Source organism: Sorghum bicolor, chromosome 1 (assembly GCF_000003195.3).
Source record: "Sorghum bicolor cultivar BTx623 chromosome 1, Sorghum_bicolor_NCBIv3, whole genome shotgun sequence".
In the NCBI taxonomy this organism is placed as follows: Eukaryota; Viridiplantae; Streptophyta; class Magnoliopsida; order Poales; family Poaceae; genus Sorghum; species Sorghum bicolor.
Window position 1 is genome coordinate 17,027,862 of NC_012870.2, and position 21,189 is coordinate 17,049,050.

General features: G+C 42.4%; 3 protein-coding genes across 7 annotated transcripts; all 3 read right to left on the minus strand.

The window, feature by feature from the left end:
• LOC8065681 lies at positions 914–1,919 on the minus strand. Its single transcript, XM_002466884.2, has one exon. It carries the CDS (start codon positions 1,762–1,764, stop codon positions 1,105–1,107), a length of 660 nt encoding a protein of 219 aa, XP_002466929.1. The 5' UTR covers positions 1,765–1,919; the 3' UTR covers positions 914–1,104.
• On the minus strand, positions 3,223–6,788 carry LOC8065148 (mitochondrial arginine transporter BAC1). Of its 5 annotated transcripts, XM_021456436.1 has the most exons (11): positions 6,492–6,787; positions 5,660–5,753; positions 5,439–5,553; positions 5,250–5,339; positions 4,954–5,055; positions 4,709–4,813; positions 4,511–4,603; positions 4,229–4,429; positions 4,049–4,147; positions 3,823–3,964; positions 3,223–3,722 (listed from the first exon to the last, which is right to left on the minus strand). In XM_021456436.1, exons 3-10 carry the CDS (start codon positions 5,439–5,441, stop codon positions 3,830–3,832), a joined length of 828 nt encoding a protein of 275 aa, XP_021312111.1. In that variant the 5' UTR covers positions 5,442–5,553; positions 5,660–5,753; positions 6,492–6,787; the 3' UTR covers positions 3,223–3,722; positions 3,823–3,829. The 5 variants fall into 5 exon arrangements, with proteins under 5 accessions (XP_021312111.1, XP_021312131.1, XP_021312128.1 ...); XM_021456456.1 differs by lacking the exon at positions 5,660–5,753 and having other exon boundaries at positions 5,439–5,534; XM_021456453.1 differs by lacking the exon at positions 5,660–5,753 and having other exon boundaries at positions 5,439–5,539.
• LOC8065150 (autophagy-related protein 9) lies at positions 10,632–17,402 on the minus strand. The gene is made up of 10 exons (XM_002466887.2): positions 17,223–17,402; positions 15,941–16,574; positions 15,539–15,859; positions 14,620–14,842; positions 14,255–14,434; positions 13,943–14,149; positions 12,999–13,076; positions 12,844–12,914; positions 12,643–12,753; positions 10,632–11,868 (listed from the first exon to the last, which is right to left on the minus strand). Exons 2-10 carry the CDS (start codon positions 16,513–16,515, stop codon positions 10,851–10,853), a joined length of 2,784 nt encoding a protein of 927 aa, XP_002466932.2. The 5' UTR covers positions 16,516–16,574; positions 17,223–17,402; the 3' UTR covers positions 10,632–10,850.

Consider the following 21,189-nt stretch of genomic DNA (forward strand, 5'->3'; position numbering starts at 1 on the left):
CAGCATCAGAGTCCGTCTAAACATTCCTTTTTCCCCCCTCCGGAGCCATTTAACAAGTATAAACCTAAATTATATATATGTAGGTTTAACAAGCATAAACCTAAATAAAATCTATAGCTAAGATATGATCCAATAAGTATAAAATTTTTACTACTCCCTCCGTCCCAAATTACAAATTATAAGTCATTCCAAGAATCTTGGAGAGTCAAAGTTTTTTAAGTTTGACCAAATTTATATAGCAAAATAATAACATTTTTTGTACCAATCAAGTATCATTAGATTCTTTGTTAGTTATATTTTCATAGTGTACCTATTTTATGACATAAATCTTTATATTTCTCTCTATATTTTTGGTCAAACTTGAAAATGTTTTGACTCTCCAAGATTCTTGGAATGACTTATAATTTGGAACGGAGGGAGTATAATTTAAGCATACAGTATTTAGTCCATAAAAATTTCACCACATTAGACCATAGAAACCACACCTATAAATTATTCTAATTAATTATAGAAAAATAGATCTAAAGTCACAGCACAAACTAAAGCATATTATATTATATGTTCACTATATTATAAAAATTCTAGTATATTTTATTAAGACTTATTTTTATCATTAGAGATACTTTACTAATGATTTATTTATTTTATAATTTACAAATAAATTGAATAAAACGAACAGTCAAACATGATGTCTAAAAATAAAAAACGTCACTCCTATTTGGGACGGAGGGAGTACATAGTGAAAAACTATTAAAATGCTACTCGCTACAAATTATATTTTATTTTGATTTTATCTTAAAAAATACACATCATTTACAGCGCCAATTCAATTTCAGTGTATTCTCCACAAAATATGTTTTAATCGTCATTTAATTCAGCTTGTAGAAATTAATATATATTTTTTAAAAACTGCTAAAATTAAAGAAATTTATTTTTTTAAGAATTATACAGTACAAGATAAAATACACATACAATCACTCTATGAATACACATACCTAAACTCTACCCGAGCATCTTTGGAAAACTGAACCGGCACATTTTGACATTCACGGAAAGCCAAAGAGAACCCAAGCAGCGAATGGAGAACCCCGGCAGTGGATCCGATTAGAGCTTGGTGTGGTCATGGCACACCTGGCTCTGGACTTTCATCTCTGGTACGCCGAAGATGACGTGGCAGTCAGAGTAGGCCACCGCCGGCAGCTTGAGCACCCCGAAGATGGCGACCTTCCCGGGCACCCTGGCGCTGGCGTCCAGCGGCACCGCGCCGGCCTCCATGTCCTTGACCAGCTGCGTGAGCTCGGCGCCGAAGCTGCCGGACAGCACGGTCATCACCAGCTCCATGGTGCCGTCGCCCTTGCTGGGGATGCGGCCGGGGTCGACGCCGGCGACGCCGACCAGGACGCCCCGGTACCAGAGCTGCGCGGCACCCGAGGCGTACGAGAAGGACGCCGGGTTCGGGTTGTGCACGTCCACGGCGAGCTCCATGGTGAGGTTGAACTGCAAGTCCGGGCCGGGACCCGGCGCGAAGCCGATGACCCGCGACGAGACGAGCCGCGTGGTGGGGTCGCGGACGCGGAGCACCGTGAGGAAGAGCACCAGGAGCGTGATGCCCAGGAGCAGGGCGGCGCCCAGGGAGACGAGGAGGCAGACGCAGGCGCAGCGGCGCCGGCGCCGGCGGCGGAGCTCGCTGTCGGCTTGGCCGTTCTTGGAGTGCGGCGGCGGCGGCGTGGTCGTGGTGGGGAGCACGGCGGCGTCGGAGTCCATGGGGACGGACGTGCGCGGTCAGCGGCGTGGCGCGCGTGCACCGTCCGGCGGGGCTCAACGGAATGGGCGCGGGAGTGTTGGGTGGATGGATGGAATTGCAAAATTTGCGATGCGTTTGTTGGTCGCTTGGAAGCCAGGGGACACACAGGGAGAGTTTTAACAGAGGAGGTTGGCTGGTTTAGTGGTGCGGGAGTGGTATTTTTAAAAAAAACTGATGATAGTTGAACTGAAACCGCACGGCTGTTTTTGCTCCGTGGCGTCTAAATTGGTTCGCTGAGTTTGTCGGTACACTGCTCCTCCATCCGACCATCCCTCGTTCGTGTCATATCCTTTTTTTTTTTTGGGTACTACTAGATGCTGCTGTGCCGTAACGTAGAGTGAGCAAAAAAATAATAATTCAAGCGTGGGTAAACGTTATAGGTAGAATAAACTTGGAACAGAAAATAGTGGATAATCTGGTAGTGTATCATATTTCATTGCATCGCATAAACATTTGTGCAAACAATCGGAACTCAGACTTCGTTTACTCTACCTTTGGCTTCACGTTGATGCCTTGAGAATCAATGAATCATGTCTCCACTCCACAGCAGAGGTTTCCTGTAATCCAGGACACGCGTCGTCTGTTGATCTGTAGCCGTGGTAGTAGATGTGGATAAACTAAGGCTTTGTTTAGTTCACCCCAAAAATCAAAAAGTTTTCAAGATTTTCCGTCACATCGAATCTTTCGTCAGATGCATGAAATATTAAATATAGACGAAAATAAAAACTAATTTCACAGTTTACCTATAAATCGCGAGACGAATCTTTTGATCTTATAGTTAGTTTATGATTGGACAATATTTGCCACAAACAAACGAAAGTGCTACAGTAGCGAAATTCACAATCTTTTCGCATATAAACAAAGCCTAAAGTTTAAGAAAAAAAGTCTCCCTTAACATAGTATCAAGCATTCATTACTATAGTAACGTTTTTAGAGGCAACTGAAAACAATTTGTATAGAAAGTTATTTCAGACGTCTCTATATGTGCGTCACGATTTATAGAAACGTACTAGAAATGGGTTCCTAGAGGTAAGCTTTTGGGTAAAAAAAATGCAACCTGAAAGAGTCCATCGTTTTTACATCTAAGGTCATTTGAGTAGTTCAAAAAATATAAATTTTAATATTAGTAATTTTAAAACATGAATTTAGTCCTTTGGTTGGCTTTCGGCTTTTTGAAAAGCAGCCCAACAAAGGGCCCTTAGCTGTTGTGGGCTCGTGGCTTCGCAACAAAAGTAAGTCCTTTTGAGTTCGGACAACGCCATTACCATTCATTTTTCATTACAATTTCACGAGGCGGCTCCTGAGCACATTTTTTTGCTTTGGCTTCGTCATGGCTCTTCAGCGTACTTTTGTGATATATGGCCAATCAGAATAGCTATAATGGAATTACAAAAAAAACACGCTTGATCCACATCAAATACAATAAAATAATTAAGAAAGGTTAGGCTGCTAAACAGCACAGCTTTATAAAAAATAAGGCAGAATCAGCTTCTCTCAAACGAACACGGCGTCGTAGCTCTGCAGTGGATAGCAATAATACATTTATGCAGTGCAGGACAATGGCAGCCGCAGCTTAAAATTCATCAGGGAGAGGGACAGCTTAAAATACAGTTATGCATCTGGTGACAGTTGAGTCCATACAACAAGTCAAGTGAGCTTGTGATTATGGTACAGGTCAGAGGTAACCTTAACTTGCTTAATATACATGCACCACCATTTTCAAGTTTTTTTAATGCAACTCAAAGATACAAGTGGACCATGGAGACTTGATAACGATGCCATCAATTTTACAAATACAATGCTCCAGTTGCCCTCTTCTAAGCATCCGCGTCAATGAACCAAAAGAAAACTTAAATTCAGTGTATTTCCCAGTCCAATTCCGGGATAAGTGCAAAGTGCCTGGAATAGCAAGAAAACACTGGAAAATATATTGTTAGTCTACTGGCACAAAAAGATGCCATCAGATGAAAAGAAGGTTAAATCTTGAATTAAGTAACTCCGTGTTCATATAGTAGTACCTTAATACTAGCCTCGCTTTATACCAAGAATCTTGGCGCTGTATTCCCAAGCAACAATTGCTGCTGCATTGGCAGGGAATGCTCTTGCTAGAGTTGGTCCAAGTCCAGCATAACAGCCACCCATCCCAGCTCTCTTATAAACCTGTCACATTTCAAGCCATGTGCATTGAGGACAAGATACTAGATAATTAAAACGTGATATTATGAGGTCCTGTGAGAGTACTACCATTCTCAAAATCTGCAAGGGGTTTCGGCTCACATGAGGGTCCGGATCGGTCTGTATTATGGTTTTTGCCACATCCAGCGGTAGGGTAGCTGTCCAGAACTGCAGAGAGAAAACACACTTATCATTATGAGGGTGTAAAATGTGCACTGCAAAGGACTTCAAACAATTGTAAATACTTACCGCCATTCCACTAATGCCACCACTCATAACCCCTATCCCAATATCTTTTGCCAGCACAAAATGACTGCTATCAGAAAATCTCACAGAATCCAAATAGTTGTGCATCCAGTATCGACTGTACTCATAAGTGCAGAAGAAGACAGCATTGCCAATCGCCTCTCTGAATAATGTTGCCAAACCACCACGGAATATACCCTTAAGCTGTAGCACAAAACAGCTGATTAGTCTGGTAACAGTTATTAAGCTACTAATAAATAGAAGTAGAAGGCCACTTGAGCTCACCCCTTCACTTTCCAGTGTTTTCACAGCACAATCTAGAGGGCTGGAGTACCTAGCGCCATGGATTACATCCTTCCCTTGAACTTGCATTCTGCACTGGAAAAGGCCTTGACATCACATCATTAAATATCACTAGAATCATGTATCATAAGTCCTTACATCAATTAGAAAAAAGTGGGAATTTAGCACCAATGCCAGTACCTTGGTGAGCTCAGTTGGAGTGAGGATGCAGCTAATCAGAGCTCCACTGCATGCAGCAGAAGGGATAATTACCTGTAGATGCGGCCTACCAACCTCATAGCTTCCCTGAAAACACATTTTTTTTTAGAAAACTATACTAAACTAAAGCCAGGCCTTGACTCAAGATTTGCAATCTTCCTCCTTACTTAGCTACTGTTCAACAATTATATGCTTAGTTATTTTAGTTGGAAAGATCATTTGAATACCTGTAATAACTGTTTGGCTTGGGAATATGTGCCAAAGAAAAGGGAGCTTTCAACAGCTATACCAATAAATGAAGACGACGCACCTTTGTACAGCCCTCTAATCTGCAAGAGAAAATAGCAATGCAATGAGCTTTCAGAATGTTGATATGATAGTGTATATCAATCTTAAATTTAACTACTGCAGGTTCCAATACTGAGCCTAGCATTAACTGCAGGCAAAACAGCCACAACAATTTGATCCCTTCTTTAAGTATAGAAGGGTAATGACACCGAGCAATATGAAAGAAGGGGCTTACTCCTTCCTCAAGCAGTATCCTACTAGTGCAGTGGAACGCATTCTTGTACACCTTTCCGTGAGCCGTGGTATTATGAGCTTGCAGTTTAACCTAACAGCAAGCAAAAAAAAACTCTTGAATTTGCATGGACCAAAGTTATAAAAAAATAAATCTTAAATTCACATGAACCAAGTGTATATCAATGACAACCATAAATTTCGTCCAGATTGAAGATCACTTCATCCAGAGAACCGTCTGTTTTGTGTATTTTGTACACTGGTATACCAAGTAACCGTTCAATAGGCCCTGAACTAACAAACAGAATCTACAGTCAGATGAAGAATTTGTTAGTATCACTTCGCATAATATTACTTACAGCTGACTTTCCCAATGTACTATGGAGTATGGACTTATGTTTAATCGATTCATACAGTGCCACAATCACATAGAAATGTGGATCATCAGGGTCCAATGGGAGTGATGCCTAGTTTGGTGGCAAATCCTTCATCGAGGGTAAAACACCATCTAAATGAGGCCAGACAGCAAGGGCAAAGAGGACTGTTTAGGATAGAGGACAAACCATAAACTAGAAATTTAAGGGGAAATGGTATACATACTTAATTCTTTTTACCAATCAAGTACTAACAGTTACCCATGAACGTTAACCAGGATTACTGGACTAGCATTAACTGCAGGTTGATTAGCTTGTAATGGTGTTAAGATGCTGAGCTCCCCATAATTGTTAGTAAATGGTTTGTACATATACCACTTCTCAAACCTAAGTGGTTATTAGGCACCACTGTTCATAGAAGCACAGTGTCTAATCTAAGTTCCAATCTAAACATAATACTTCCTACCATCTCCTAAGATTATAAATTTAAGATATTGACTTACTAAGCAAGAAACCTAAACTATCCCCAAGCCTACTCAACTGACCTAGTATTTCAGGTTCTGCTATTGCTCTCTTAGGTGCACAATCTGCATGGATCTTCATGGATTACATGCATTTGCTATAATGTGCTACTAATCGTAACAAGCACGGGAATGTATATGGAAGGGCATTGTTGACCACCCAGGCTATGTAAAGCACTGTAGGATATCTATGTGCTGATGAAACCTCGCAAGCATTTCATCGAACATCTAGTATCGTCGGGACATAACATGGCTGAAACAGGACCAACCAAGAATCCAGAGTCCAGAGAAAAATTGCGGAGAACGGAGCACAAGAAGGCAAGAACGAAGACAAGAGAGAAAGAAATATACCTTGACCGTGTCGAACGGGTGGCCGACTACAACCTGGGCGACGCCGGCGGCGGATCCGGCGACGTACTCCTTGGCCGCATCGCCCGCTCTGGCCATCTGAAGAACTGGCGGCGGGCGCAAGTACTCGAATGTCTGCGAAGAGGGAAATGCAGAACTGGGGGACTCCCCAAGGGGAAAGGATGGCCCTGTCCCTCCGGAATTCCGGCGCCTGCGGCTGGGAGGAGAAACGAAGGAGAAGGAACGAGGAAGCGCCGGCCTCACGAGTCTCCCCGTTCTGTCCTATACTTACTGCTTTAAAAGTACGGAGTAGGTTTTGATCGGACCATTGTACTGCTCCATCCAAAAAGAATATTACGTATCCCTTTTGACCAAATTTAATATAAATTTCTTTTTATTATTAATATTAAAGTACAAGGTTTTTATACCACTCTTTAGGTAGAAAAATTTACACAAAGATATTTATGATTAAGTGAGACTTAGAGATAGATGCTCTTTCTTAGACTAGACCAAAGTTTTAGGCAATAAAGTAAAATGGTTATTAACCAGTATATTAGATTGTCTAGCTCTTTGACAATATGTTGGGAGAATATATTAGAGTAGTCAATGAGACAAAAACTAAATTTGTGTGAATATATAAGGCTGAGATGTGTTGCCACCTCTTAGGTGTCTTTGACAAATCGGTTTGTAATATGCACAACTATGATGACTCAGAGTCTTTCTATGCTATTCCACTTGATGATAGTCCTATACTTAGTGAAGACCCACCCACACATGATGATATGCCATAGGCCAACACCAATGCGTACCGAGAATTCCACAACAAACCAACCGACTATAGAACACATCAGTACGGTACACGACCCACACATAACGAAGATGAAGCAAAGCAACTAAACGTTGAGCCTAACAGGGAGACATATTTTTGACAACGAAGAGGAGTATGTTAGAGTTGACTATGAGCACATCTATATACCAAATTGACAGTACCACCTGCATAGCCAACCACAAATGACATTGCACATCATGATGATGAAAATTCTAATTCTATATATTATTGCTAAAGGAGGTGTACCTCTTGAGGTAGAAGTGAATGGTGTAGGTCCTCCGGAGATTATGTGTTTCATGATCTTGAAAATTCCAATGTTTAGCAAGGTGCATATCATAGCATTCAAGAAAGTTGTGAGGCATTATGTTGTGAAGAAAGGGTTTTCGTTTGTTGCTGATAAGGCCAAATTCATTGACAAGTGTAAATCCAAGGGGTACCCATGGAGAATACATGCTTTAATGATTTTTTATGGCAAAACAACCCAAGTTTGGTGGGACAAAACCCACCAAAGTCTTCATTTCTTAGAGCACTATACTTTGCTTTTTTTAGGTCATAAACTTCTTTGGGCAATTTGTTATGTAACTCTTCAACTTCTTGAATAGTGTTCTTCAAGTTATCGACTTTGCTTTGCTGCCATTTTGTGCTATAGCTGGAGCTTTTGTCTATGTAGTTTCTCGATCTCTTGCTTGTATGCATAGTTTCATCAAGGCATGGCTCTTGTCGGTTGGTTGATGTGTTTTCACTCTTAGACTCATTGTCAGTGGGGTGCCCTTCAGTAAGGATCCCTATTGGGCCAGTTTCTTTGGTATGTGTGGGTCTTCGACATTGGTTGGAAAGGGTTGAGTTCTCTTCAACCCCTCCAGGATTTCCATTGTTGCTCCTTTTTGGTGGCATTGGAAGGTTTGAGCAACAACCACGGTGGGCGCGAAATGTTGTCCTCACTGAAGTCTTAAACGGTTGAGCAAGTGGAGGAATGCAAAGATGAAATAGCGGAGTTGTTAAACCATTATCGATGGTGGTGTGTTTGACAAGGCTGAACATATCAAACACATATCAACTTATGGTGATCGAGAAATGTATGTATCTTTCTTGTCCTAAGGTGTTCAATGCGATATAATCAATAGATAAAGTGGTAGTTGTATGATGGGGAATCACAAAAATAACTCATGTTGGAGCTTTTATGGGACATGGCCTACGGGGTTGGGTTCTCCAAGTCGACTAGGTCAATTTAAGCCTTATGCACGCAATATTGGGAATGGTAGCCATGTACAAACCCAACAGGGTACATTCGGGTTAATGCGGTATACTCAATGGATACAATGATAGTTGGGTGGTGGGGAATCACAACAATAGCTCAAGGTGGAGCTTGTATGGGACATGGCCTATGGGGTTGGGTTCTCTAGGTCGACTGGGTCGATTTAAGCCTTATGCATGCAAGATTAGGAATGGTAGCCATGTACAAACCCAACAGGGTACATTTGAGTTTACCTGGCTAGATGTAAATGGATTCGAAAACCACTGCTCTTCTTTAATATGGATACCACTTGGCCTTTTGTCACTACCGTAGTAACAATTGGAACATGATGGATGATGGGGATAATAATGGATCATGTATTTTGATTGCTTATCACATACTTGAAAATATTTACCTAGACTGACTAGCTAATGAACTTATCATGACTGCTAAACTTGAAATATAAAGATCCACTGCTAGTAAGCTTTTCTACATAACCAACAAAACTAGCTAGACAAACAACTAGAGTTTATTTCCATTGTTGCAGATGACAACAATGGGTGAGAAAATCTTCATTGCCTTCCAAGCCTATCGCCGTGGTACAGGATGGGTCCTTTGGATTTCATAGTTTTCTCTTAGTGGGTACAATGATGACATCTTTTATGATGCCTTTTTGTAATTTATTTTTATTCACCTTGTGAGATTGTGGTTGCATGCAGAGGCAGAACTCTCTTATTTTGCCATTCGTCATATGCACAAATTGTCAAACTTGTTTCTTCCCATGAACTTATGAATAAATATTGTAATGAATTCGTTGAAAAATCCTATGTTGTATGAAATGGTCTAATGATGTTGTAAGCTTTATTTGCTATCAGAGGATTTTGGATGAAAAGCGGATTGTTTTTTAGTTCTTCCTTGTGGTGCATTCGATAGACAATCAAGTTTAGATTAGACTAAATTGGGTGGTCCTTTCACAATTTACCACCCTCATGGTGCCATATAGAACATCCAATGTGGTGCCATGCCGCTACGTAGAACTAAACCGCCTTGAAAAGCATCCTAGGAGGAAAACAATGTTTCAAAACATCCTGTTCGAAGAGATAAATTAAACTACAACAATAGTTGAAGGAAATTAGATAAGTTCAAACTACAGCAATAGCTGAAGGAGATCAGGAGTTCCAATCATCTCCAATAGTTTCCTAAATAAACTTGTTATTTCTTGTTTATTTGGTAAAACTAGAAAATAGCCACTTCAACAGTTTTGGTAAATGGGTTGCCATCTTTTGGCAACTTGCCATCTAGCAGCACCGCGCGCCCATATTTGTCAACTTGCCATCCAGCAGATTAGTTGATTTGGTTGTTGGTTGTGGATCTTCTTTTTAAATTTATCAAGCTCAATTGACAAACTGTTGGAGATAGAAGAAAATCTCACTTGCCTCATTAACAAGTGAGTTTTACCAAACTGTTGGAGATGCTTTAGAACCTAACTCAACCTCCGTCGTGGACCATTCCGTCCTTTCAATCGTACCACCAAGAAAATCACATTGTTTCTTCCTATAAAATAAATCCAGAAAACTTGCATATACATGTCGAGTTTAAAATTTAAACTCGGATTGATAGGTAAAACTACAATTGCCAGGTACCATAAGAAACCTAAGCGCAAACGCCTACTGCAGCATTTTGCATGTCAGATGCTTTAAAGGTCGTCCACTGTTTTTAGGCGACATACGTATGTGCTAATTTTGCCGATTCAAAGAGACCGACGAGTACTTTTTATCTTATTAATCAAAAAAAATATAAGTATCCATAAAGTGAAATACTACTTCTCCCAGCCCCACGCAATAGTATGATAAAGAAACCATCAAATAGTGATAAAGAAAACTCAGGTTACATGATGATTGTTTTTAATTTATCGCCATGATAAACAAGTTGATCCCGAGCTCCTCTGTGGCTCTGTCAACACTTGAAGATGTGAGAACCCTTGCAGAACTGACTTTTGGATCATGCAAGCGGACTACCATTTGTGTGAAATATAACTCCGGACCAATGGAGCTTCTGTAGAATTATTTAAACACTTCAATTTGCTACGGAAAAAAGAATCGTTGCCTCTCTCTCCTCCACAAAGGGGAGGGCTTGATTATATTAGGTGCAGTTCATGTGTACAAAAGAATGTCTGCCTTTGCCGCCTTTGCCAGCTCGTACAAAACTAAAAATATGCATCCTTTGTTTCTTATGTGATTTAGGGATGGCGTCCCTGGACAACTATGACTTTTTTTTGGTGTGTGTGTGTTTGTTTCAACTAAACTGGGTCACTGCTCCTAGGTACAATCCGTACATGAAGGTTGGCTAGCATAGAGCTACAGATACTGCCTACTCTGTTGCCATCATCTTCATCTTCATTTCCATCATTGTTCGGAGGGACATCGGTGAAATGGAAACTCTGGCCCTCCTCTAGGTCGGGATCATCATCCATGAAACTTGTCTTGGACATGGTCTGTGGGCTGTTATCTCTTTGATCTCGCTCTCTGTTTCCCTCCTCTAACCCATTGTTGCTGTGATAGCTGGAATGATAGTGATTTCCAAAGTTCGGTGGTTCATGGAAATTATCCTGTGAACCAGTAAGGTGTGCATAATTCAGTGCCCAATCGCTGTGCTGGTTGGAAGAATGGGCAGATGTGTAGTGATTTGCAAAGTCTGGAGGCTCAATGAAACTGTCGCAAGGAGGCTCAGAAAATCTGTCTCGTGGATCAGTTTGGCGTGCAGAGGCCTGGGCCCACCAAGGGCAGCTTGTAGAATTATGTTCCCTGTCCTGGCGCTTGAAAGTGGTACGTTGAAAGAATGCACTCGTTGCTGATGCTTCCAAGTGGCTTCGAGCTCTTTCATACAAATTAGAATCCCAGATTTGCTCCTCTTCAATCTCAGTTAGTGGCTTGCTCATAGGTGGCAGCCATATATCCTCCCCCGATTCAGGGGATGCTTCACCGCGGTGGGAATATGAGTCCAAATCTCTGCCTGAACGTTCAGAGTGGCATGTGTAATACCAGTCCAGGATATACGGATAAGCTCTTTGATCTGTGTCAAGCAGTCCTAATGGATTTAAGTTGTAAACAATCCCAATGCCTGGAAAAACATCACTGGGGCGCAGCCGATGCAAAATGTTGCCACTCTGACCTCTACTACTCGACCAAAGTTGTGAATCTTCCACTGTTTGTTGAAAAGTATATTTGCGGATTTGCTTTTCCTTGAATCTCTGGAGATTGCACAAAAACTGCTTGCCATCTGGATTTGGTTGCCATGATGTATATGTGCTTTGGAAACTGTCAACATAAAAGGGCATAGCCACTTTAGGTCAACGTCTATCAAAAGTAATTTATGCAACATTCCTTCCCTTTGAAATGATTTCATATGCCAGTTTTCCATAGCACTGTTAATGAGATTATTATGATTTATGAGGATTGGAATTTATTTGTATACTCTACTAAATTCAATCACATAGGAAACAATTAATCACTATACTTAAGAACATATCACATCTCAGTGATAAAGGAATCATACAACTCTGGATGAAATTAAGCTGATTACTGAAGTGTGGAGTTTTTATTAAAGATGACACAGTATGATTTTGTTCATAAAATCAACCAGAATGGTTTGTGGATGTTAAGTATCCTCAATTCCAGAATACCTATATGGATGCACACGATAAACTGAGCCAGTTTTTATTATTAATTAAAGAGTAAAATGCACGGGCGGGCCTTAAACTTTGTGGTGCTGTCAGCTAGGTCTCTTAACTGTTAAAATGCACATCTAGGTTCCTAAACTTACTAGGTGTCACTTGCGGTCCAAATTACCCTAATTAACATGTAGCATGAAGCCCAAGAGATCCTCAGTTACTACTCCTGCTCATGTTTAGCATCAGGTGTCATATTTACATGCCAGTGCCACATAAGCAATTTGAGCTGAGCAGAGTGATTTCAATCTCGAGTGGCACATTACACAAGTGTATACCTAAGTGCATAGCAAAAACCATGAATCTAGAAAAGCAAAAACGTCTTATAATTTGGAATGGATGGTACTAAAAAAAAGATGTGTACCTTAATAATGATTTCTCCATTTTCCCCTGGGAGCTCCTCGTATCTTTTACTGAATCAAGTGGTGAACCATAGTTCCTATTTCCATGTCTTCGGAGGTCAAACAAGCTTAAGCTATTGAGACAAACAGAATGATGTTAAAGACCTTGCAAAGTAGCAAAATTAGCAGATTGTAATAATTAATAGCACAACAGAAAGCCAAACCTGCAAACATCTCCCACTCCATCTACATAAATTGTAAATTCCGAAATGAAGCACAAAATATCATTGACACGCTGTACATGGGGAAAATTCAACCATTATACAGCATAATCTGGAAACAAACTTCTGTTGATGTTGCTCAAAAGTCAAAACATTACCTTTGGAAGCACAAATATTAGCAAGTAAGGAGTGATGAAAATCGAGGCCATCTCTTCCAAAAGCATCGTTATGGTATACTGCAATTACAACAATCAGCAATCCTTCTAAAAGCTTAATTGTAACTTATACATTGGATTGATAGACCACATAAGTATAGCCCATTACTTATAAATGCACAGCATGGGTTCCACGTAGACAGTGATTTACTGAGTTCTTTTATAAACCAAGAAGAAAAAACTAAGGGGAGAGGCAATCCCTCGGTCATCTTAAGAGACTACTGAACCCTTAAGTAGGTTCGGCACTCCCCTCTCTTAAGACACATCTAGTTCTCTATGGTTCTACGTAGACAGTGATTTACTGAGTTCTTTTATAAACCAAGAAGAAAAAACTAAGGACAGTGATTTACTGAGTTCTTTTATAAACCAAGAAGAAAAAACTAAGGGGAGACGCAATCCCTCGGCCATCTTAAGAGACTGCTGAACCCTTAAGTAGGTTCGGTACTCCCCTCTCTTAAGACACATCCAGTTCTCTACCAACCAAACTACTGCTCAGTTCTCCTTTTTAAGCATAAATCACACCAGATATCTAAATGCCTAAACACTGGTACTACTGAAATGAAGTATTCTCAGTACCACAGCAAAGATCCATTAACTCGTTATGTTGGAAGAACATTAATGTGCCAATGACATGTGGCTGCAGGCACCCACTTGATAACCTCACATTGGATGGAATTTTTCGGTTTAATGCATCTTTGCGTCTACTGTAAGCTCATTTTCCATTATCATAAGTGCATTTGCTTGACTAAGAATTACTGAATTATTAGTAATACCCAACTTCAAAACAATTAAGATTTTTTTTTGTCAAAGGTGTGATCTAGAACTATTAAGATAATTTTTTTGCCAAAAGTGTGATCTGAGAAAAAAAAATGAGGGAAGGAAATTACCTGAAATAGAGTTTCAAATTCTTTCCGCACAACTTCACTGCTCTCTTTACCACGCCATCTTTTTGGCATGTAATGCGTATGTTGGACAACAAGGGTCATGGCTCCTTCTGGATCAATCACTTGAAGCTCATCTGCCACAACTTTACGACTTACAGCTGCTATGGTTCCAAAAACAACAGTATACCAGAAAAGATTTCGGCCAAAAACCTTCATAAGACATAAAAGACATGAGATTCAAAAGGCGGAAGGTACCCATTGTGTGACACTAAGGATGGTGTGTGTGTGTGTGGGGGGGGGGGGGGGGGGGCTTACATGTCCCTCAAGAATAGATTCCCCCAGGAATCCAAGGATGAGAAGAATTCCAGCCAAGCCGCCAGATACAAATGATACAAATTTTGCAACAATAGATATTAATGGAGTTGGAAACTGCTTTAAATAATTTAAAGAGTGAAGAGTGCAATTATCCATCCTATGTCTGAAGAAATGCTCAACCTGAAATAGCCAAAAGCAGCGGCATTTAGGGCAAAATGGAAAAGAAACAAGATTAACTACATATGATCTACATGTTCTTTTGTTGGGGATCTGTCCCAATTCCCCAAACACTAGGAAAATGGAAAGGCTGACCACACAATCATTTGGCATTTTCTAGCAGTGCAGCAAAAGAAATCTATTTCTACCTCGTTGTACTCCCGCAAAATCCACCTTGACAAATTTGACCATCTTCGAGATGATGCTGTACTGGGATTATTGTAGAATTCTTCAGCATGTCTCAGAAACATGTATACCAATGGGAAGATGACAAGGCAGGGCGACAGCAAAAGCATTGCAATGCCCATAAATACAAGTCGCTTTGTCAAAACAGATGGGCCTGTTAGAAAGTCTTTCCTGACACAAAATTTACTGCAAAAGAAGATGGCATGGGGTTTGCATTAAAAAGAGTAAGATGGTATTTCAAAGGAATAGGATCAACAAACAATGAGTAAGAACTACACGGGAAGAGGACATTTTAAAGGAGCAGTTATGACGACAGACTTCATGAATAAGAACAAAAACAGAAAGACCAGACTTATCATGGAAGATATAATATCAATGTAGTGATAATTGTTTCAAAGATCATTAATAACTAGAATATACAATAATAAGCTTCATGGTTTCCTTCATCGATCATCTTAAAATTTCAGGCAAACCCTATTCAACCTGCACTGCACATAACTGAGAGCAGCACATGCAAGGCTTCACAGACATTCTATTATCACATATCACAAATGATATTAAAGTGACACAAAGACCTCAATTTATCAACAAAGTAAAATTTATCCATCAATAAAATCTACTAGGACTGGTTTAGAATAGACTACCTACCTAGCAACAGCATTCTATTTTTGACATTATTACCAGTAAAAGTATCATCAATTTGACACTTGTACATACAGATTTCATTTCATAGTAGTTCCTTTTCCTTTCATAACTCTTACTTGTTCTCAAAAAACTAACTTGCACTGCTTAACAAATAAGTTTTTTTAAAAAAAAAAATACTAGCAGCGTAATCTACTAATTATAGATATAGGGGACCAGAAAAGGAACATTCTTCCTTACCTATCAAACATGCTATGAAATATGCACCAATTTAATGCCCACTCTAGCGTCTTTGGAAGCATCAGATAGCTTTTCCTTCCATGGAAACGCGAACTGACAGTTGGTCCTACTCCAGGCAGCCAACAGGCAACCGGAAATGCAATAATGCCTTTATTAACCATCCCAATTAAGTAATTCTGTTTCCGCATTAATCTCATGATAATATCATGCTCTGAAAGGTCCTTAACAACGCAAAGTTGTTGTGACTTCTGGAGGAGGACAACCTTCTCAACTACTTTGGGCCATGATATAGTCTGAATCTCCAGATCTGTGACCTTAAGACTGCAAAATGAAGTGACAATCATTTTTCTCTCAAAAAGAAATGTGCACCAATGTGTGGAACACATGAAATTGAAATAATACCTGTTATAGTAGAAGTCACGAACATTGAGTATGCTTCTCAATTTTACAAAGAACTTGATTAAATTAATAATTCCATATGTCGTCAATATAACCATTGATCCAATAGTGATAAGCTTCACATATGTGAACGGAACTAATGGGTCGTTCTTGATGACACTCATTAGGTCACATGGTTTATCCCCTATCTCAAGTGCTTCCACTCCACATTTCAAATGGCCAAGGGCATCCCAGTCAACAAACAAGAAGAAGAAACCAATAGCACATACCATAAATGTAACATTAAGGATCTCGATTATCCACTTGATGATAATGCATCTTAAACCCTTTGCACAGAAATATTCATACAGTCTCTCAAAGAAAATATCCAAATCAGGAATCAGCTCAGCCTTGAAGTACTCCCCATGGAGAAGCCCTGTTGGGCTCTCACAATAAGAGCTTGGTAGTCTCCGGTAGTCCGATAACTCTACTTCAGGCAGAATTTCAGCAAGAAGATGTGTCGAAAGTGTTGATTCTCTTCTCAATGGCCACTTGAACAATCTTTTAATATTTGTGCCCTTCAGAAAGAAGGACATCATATACGGAAACAGAACCTGAGACAAGCTGAAGGCTTCCTTGCCATGCCACTGCTGATCACCTGGTTGATAAAGTTTTTTCTTTAAATGATTCATTCATCATATTCATATGCATTGCAACAGACATTCTGATTAAAACATCCAACAAGAAATTACCGTCTATCAACCAAAAAAGGAAAAGCATCCCAGTCTCATCCATAAAAAAGCAACAACTAAATGAATATTTCAATTAACCAAAAATTATGCTTTTGTGCATGTTCGGTGCGGCTGAAAGTTGCAGGAGCTGCACCGATTCTACCTCAAACTACAGCATTTTGCAGCTGTAAAATCTGATGCACCTGCAGCGGCTGAAGCTGCAGCGAACAGGCTGTAACGAAGACCCAATTATAGAAAGTATAAGCCCCGGCTGCATCATGCACTAGCTGTAAAGTGTAAACTAGGCTTACTCGAAGTCCACAAAGCATCAACTCAACTTGAAGTCAAAACTTAATAACTTTTCTAAGCTGTCCTCGGTAGGGGCGGGCCCAGTAAAGAACAATGGGTGTGCACATGTACATCCGAAAATTTTTACAAACAAAATCGAAGGTAGTGGCAGGATATATGTATGACTAGTTGGATCAGATTCGAATACAAGTAACCGAACAGCTTAAGTTAGGGTTTGGGTGCTCGGTTTCGCATAGAAGGAAGAGAAGAGACGGGGGTGGGCATACCTGGTGTGCTCGTCGCTGGCGAAGGAGGAAGAAATCCTGGGCACCTGGCGAAGGGCGGCGGCCGCGGCCGCAGTGTCGTCGCCACGAGAGAGAGAGAGCACGCGGGCAGAAGGCAGAAGGCAGGGGTGAAGACAGTCCGGGGCTCAGGCGGTTAGCCGGTTAGCGGTTACGCCTCAGGCATCCAAAACAGATCGTTAATTTAATTATAATAAGTAAGATACATAATTAATATTAATATTAATATATAAACGATCAAACATCAAAAGTCACGTCAGGTTTGGGTTGGATTTTAAATAACCCGAAAGATCTTTCAACGGACGGAAGTCCGAACCCGACACTGCCCCCAAATTTTAGGCTCAAGGCTAAGGTTTGGGTTAGTTTCAGTCTCATTGTGGAAGTTTCATCTAGTTTCAGTCATGAAATTAAATATTTATAAAATTATAGAATAAAACTATGCATTAAGACCTTGTTTAATTCTAAAATTTTTTGGTTTTGGATATTGTAGCACTTTCATTTTTATTTAATAATTATTGTCTAATCATGAACTAACTAGTCTCAAAAGATTCATCTTGCGATTTACAGGTGTGTAATTAGTTTTTATTTTTATCTATATTTAATGTTTTATGCATGTGCCGCAAGATTCGATGTGACGAGGAATCTTGAAAAGTTTTTAGTTTTTGAAGTGAACTAAACAAAACCTAAGAGTGGTTGTTTTATTCAAGCTCCATTGCATTTCCTTTGTTGTGCTATTCTTGAAAACAAGCTATCAAACTCCTCACTAAAACTGTCTCTACAATCAGGATCTTCGTCGGAAACTTCCAGGGCACATACGTGCGTCCTGGAAACTCCTGGGACCTCAAGAGCTGCCGGCAGAAGTCCGATGAGTCTCTCCGAGACTTCATCAGGCCATTCTCCAAGCAGTGCACCGAGCTCCCCAACATCACAGACTCCGACGTGATCGCCGATCGGGGCCTTCATCGCCGGCACCACCTGCAAGGAGCTGGTACACGAGCTCGGTCGCAAGACCCCCACGAGCACAAGCTAATTGCTCGACATCGCCACCAACTTTGCCTCGGGCGAGGAGGCAGTTGGCGCAATTTTCTCCGATGGCGCCGCCAAGGGGAAACAAAAGGCCGAGACCACCGAGGCCTCGGGATCTCGCGACCCCAAGAAGAAGAAGAAGGGTCGCAAGGGGAAGCAGGGTCGGTCGGACGACAACCTGGTCGCCGCGGTGGATCGCAAGAACCCCAAGCGGGCTCCTGCTGGCCCCGGCCTCTTCGACGAGATGTTGAAGAAGCCATGCCCCTATCATAGGGGACCAACCAAGCACACCCTCGAAGAGTGCACTGTTCTGCGTCGGTACTACACCGACATCATAGTCAAGGAGGGCGCTGAAGAACCCCCCAAGGACGACGACCCCCAGGGAGAAGGCTTCCCCAAGGTCAAGAACTTCCTCTTGATCTTTGGGGGACGTGCGGCTCGCCTCACCGCGAGTCAAAGGAAGCGCAAACTCTGAGAAGTTTACGCAGTCAGCACAGCCGCGCCCTCGTACCTCAAATGGTCCGAGAGCGCAATCACGTTCGATCGGCAGGATCACCCGGATCGGATCCCCAACCCCGGGAGCTATCCACTGATCGTCGATCCCATCATCGCCGAGACTCGTCTCTCCAAGGTGTTGATGGACGGAGGCAGCGGCCTCAACATTCTCTACGCCGAGACTTTGGCCCTCATGGGGATCAGCAAGTCTCGGCTGAGGAATGATGCATCACCATTCCACTGAGTGGTGCCGGGACATCGCGCCCATCCCCTCGGGCAGATCAATCTGCCCGTCTGCTTCGGGACCTCCGACAACTTCAGACGGGAGGTCCTCACCTTCGACGTGGTCGGGTTCCCATGGACCTACGACACAATCCTGGGGCGGCCATGCTACGCCAAGTTCATGGTCGTCCCCAACTACACCTACCTCAAGCTCAAGATGCCGGGACCGAACGGCATCATCACCGTCAGCACGACGAGCCAGCACGCCTACCAGTGCGACGTCGAGTGCATTGAGCAGGCCGAGGCTCTAGCTGAGTCTCTGTCTATCCTCACAAGCCTCGGTGATGGCGACCAGGACATCCCCGACCCCAAGCGTCACGCCGGGAGCTTCGAGCCGGCGGAGGAGACCAAGCTCGTCTTCCTCGACCTCGAGGCCTCTGAAGGCAAGGCGTTGAGGATCAGCTCGAGCCTCAACCCCAAATAGAAAGCAGTGCTCGTCGACTTTCTTCGCGCAAACGCCGATGTATTTGCGTGGAGTCCCTCGAACATGCCAGGCATATCGAGGGAAGTCGCCGAGCACTCCTTGGACATCCGATCTGGTTCCAAGCCTGTGAAGCAGCGCCTGCGCCGATTCGACGAGGAGAAGCGTCGGGCCATCGGGGAGGAGATCCACAAGTTGCTGGCGCCCGGATTCATCAAGGAAGTATTCCATCGCGAGTGGTTAGCTAACCCTGTACTAGTCAAAAAGAAAAATGGGAAGTGGAGGATGTGTGTAGACTATACTAGTTTAAATAAAGCATGTCCTAAGAATCCTTTTCCATTACCTCGTATCGACCAGATAGTTGACTCTACTGCGGGGTGTGAGACTTTGTCTTTCCTTGATGCTTATTCCAGATACCACCAAATCAAGATGAAAGAGTCCGACCAGCTCGCGACTTCTTTCATCACCCCTTTCGAAATGTTTTGCTACGTAACCATGCCTTTCGGCCTTAAGAACGTAGGGGCTACATACCAGAGATGTATGCTCCAGGTCTTCGGAGACCTCATAGGCAAAACAGTAGAGGTTTACGTAGATGACATTGTTGTCAAATCCAGGAAGGCAAGCGGCCTCGTGGCCGACCTGGATGAAACATTCCGATGCCTCAGGGCAAAAGGGATAGACTGAACCCTGAAAAATGCATTTTCGAGGTCCCCCGAGGCATGCTCCTCGGGTTCATTGTGTCTGAGCGAGGGATCGAGGCCAAACCCGAAAGATCTCAGCCATCGCAAATATGGGCCCAATCCGTAACCTAAAGGGAGTACAGAGAGTCATGGGGTGCTTAGCTTCCCTCAGTCGTTTCATCTCCCGTCTCGGGGAGAAAGGACTACCTCTGTATAGGTTACTCAGAAAATCCAAGCATTTTTCCTGGACCCCTGAGGCTCAGGAAGCCCTTGACAAGCTCAAGGCTTTGCTCACTAACCCTCCCATCTTGGTACCCCCCGTTGATGGGGAACCATTGCTCCTCTATGTCGCAGCCACTGATCAGGTGGCCAGCGCAGCTATCGTGGTCGAAAGAAAGGAAGAAGGGCACACCCTACCGGTCCAAAGACCGGTGTACTTCGTTAGTGAAGTACTGTCCGACACAAAGACCCGATAACCCCAAATCCAAAAACTACTCTACGCAGTAGTTTTAGCGCGACGCAAACTCTGCCATTACTTCGAGTCTCATCCAGTCTCGGTGGTATCGTCTTTCCCTCTGGGAGAGGTGATCCAAAACCGAGAGGCTAATGACAGAATTGCTAAGTGGGCTATAGAGCTTATGGGTGATGGGATCACCTATGAGCCTCGGAAAGCTATAAAATCCCAAGTCTTAGCGGATTTTGTAACTGAGTGGACGGGAACCCAACTCCCTCCGCCCCAGATCCAGTTCGAGTGCTGGACACTATACTTCAACGGGTCTCTGATGAAAATTGGGGTCGACGCAGGCCTCGTCTTCATCTCACCCCTCGGGGTAAGGATGCGATATGCAATCTGACTCCACTTCCCCGCCTCAAACAATGCGACGGAGTATGAGGCCCTGGTCAATGGTCTCCACATCGCGATCGAGCTTGGGATCAAGCGACTCGACGTCCGAGGCGACTCCAGGCTCATCATCGACTAGGTCATGAAAGAGTCCAGCTGCCACGATCCCAAGATGGACGCGTACTGCAAAGCAGTCCGACGCTTGGA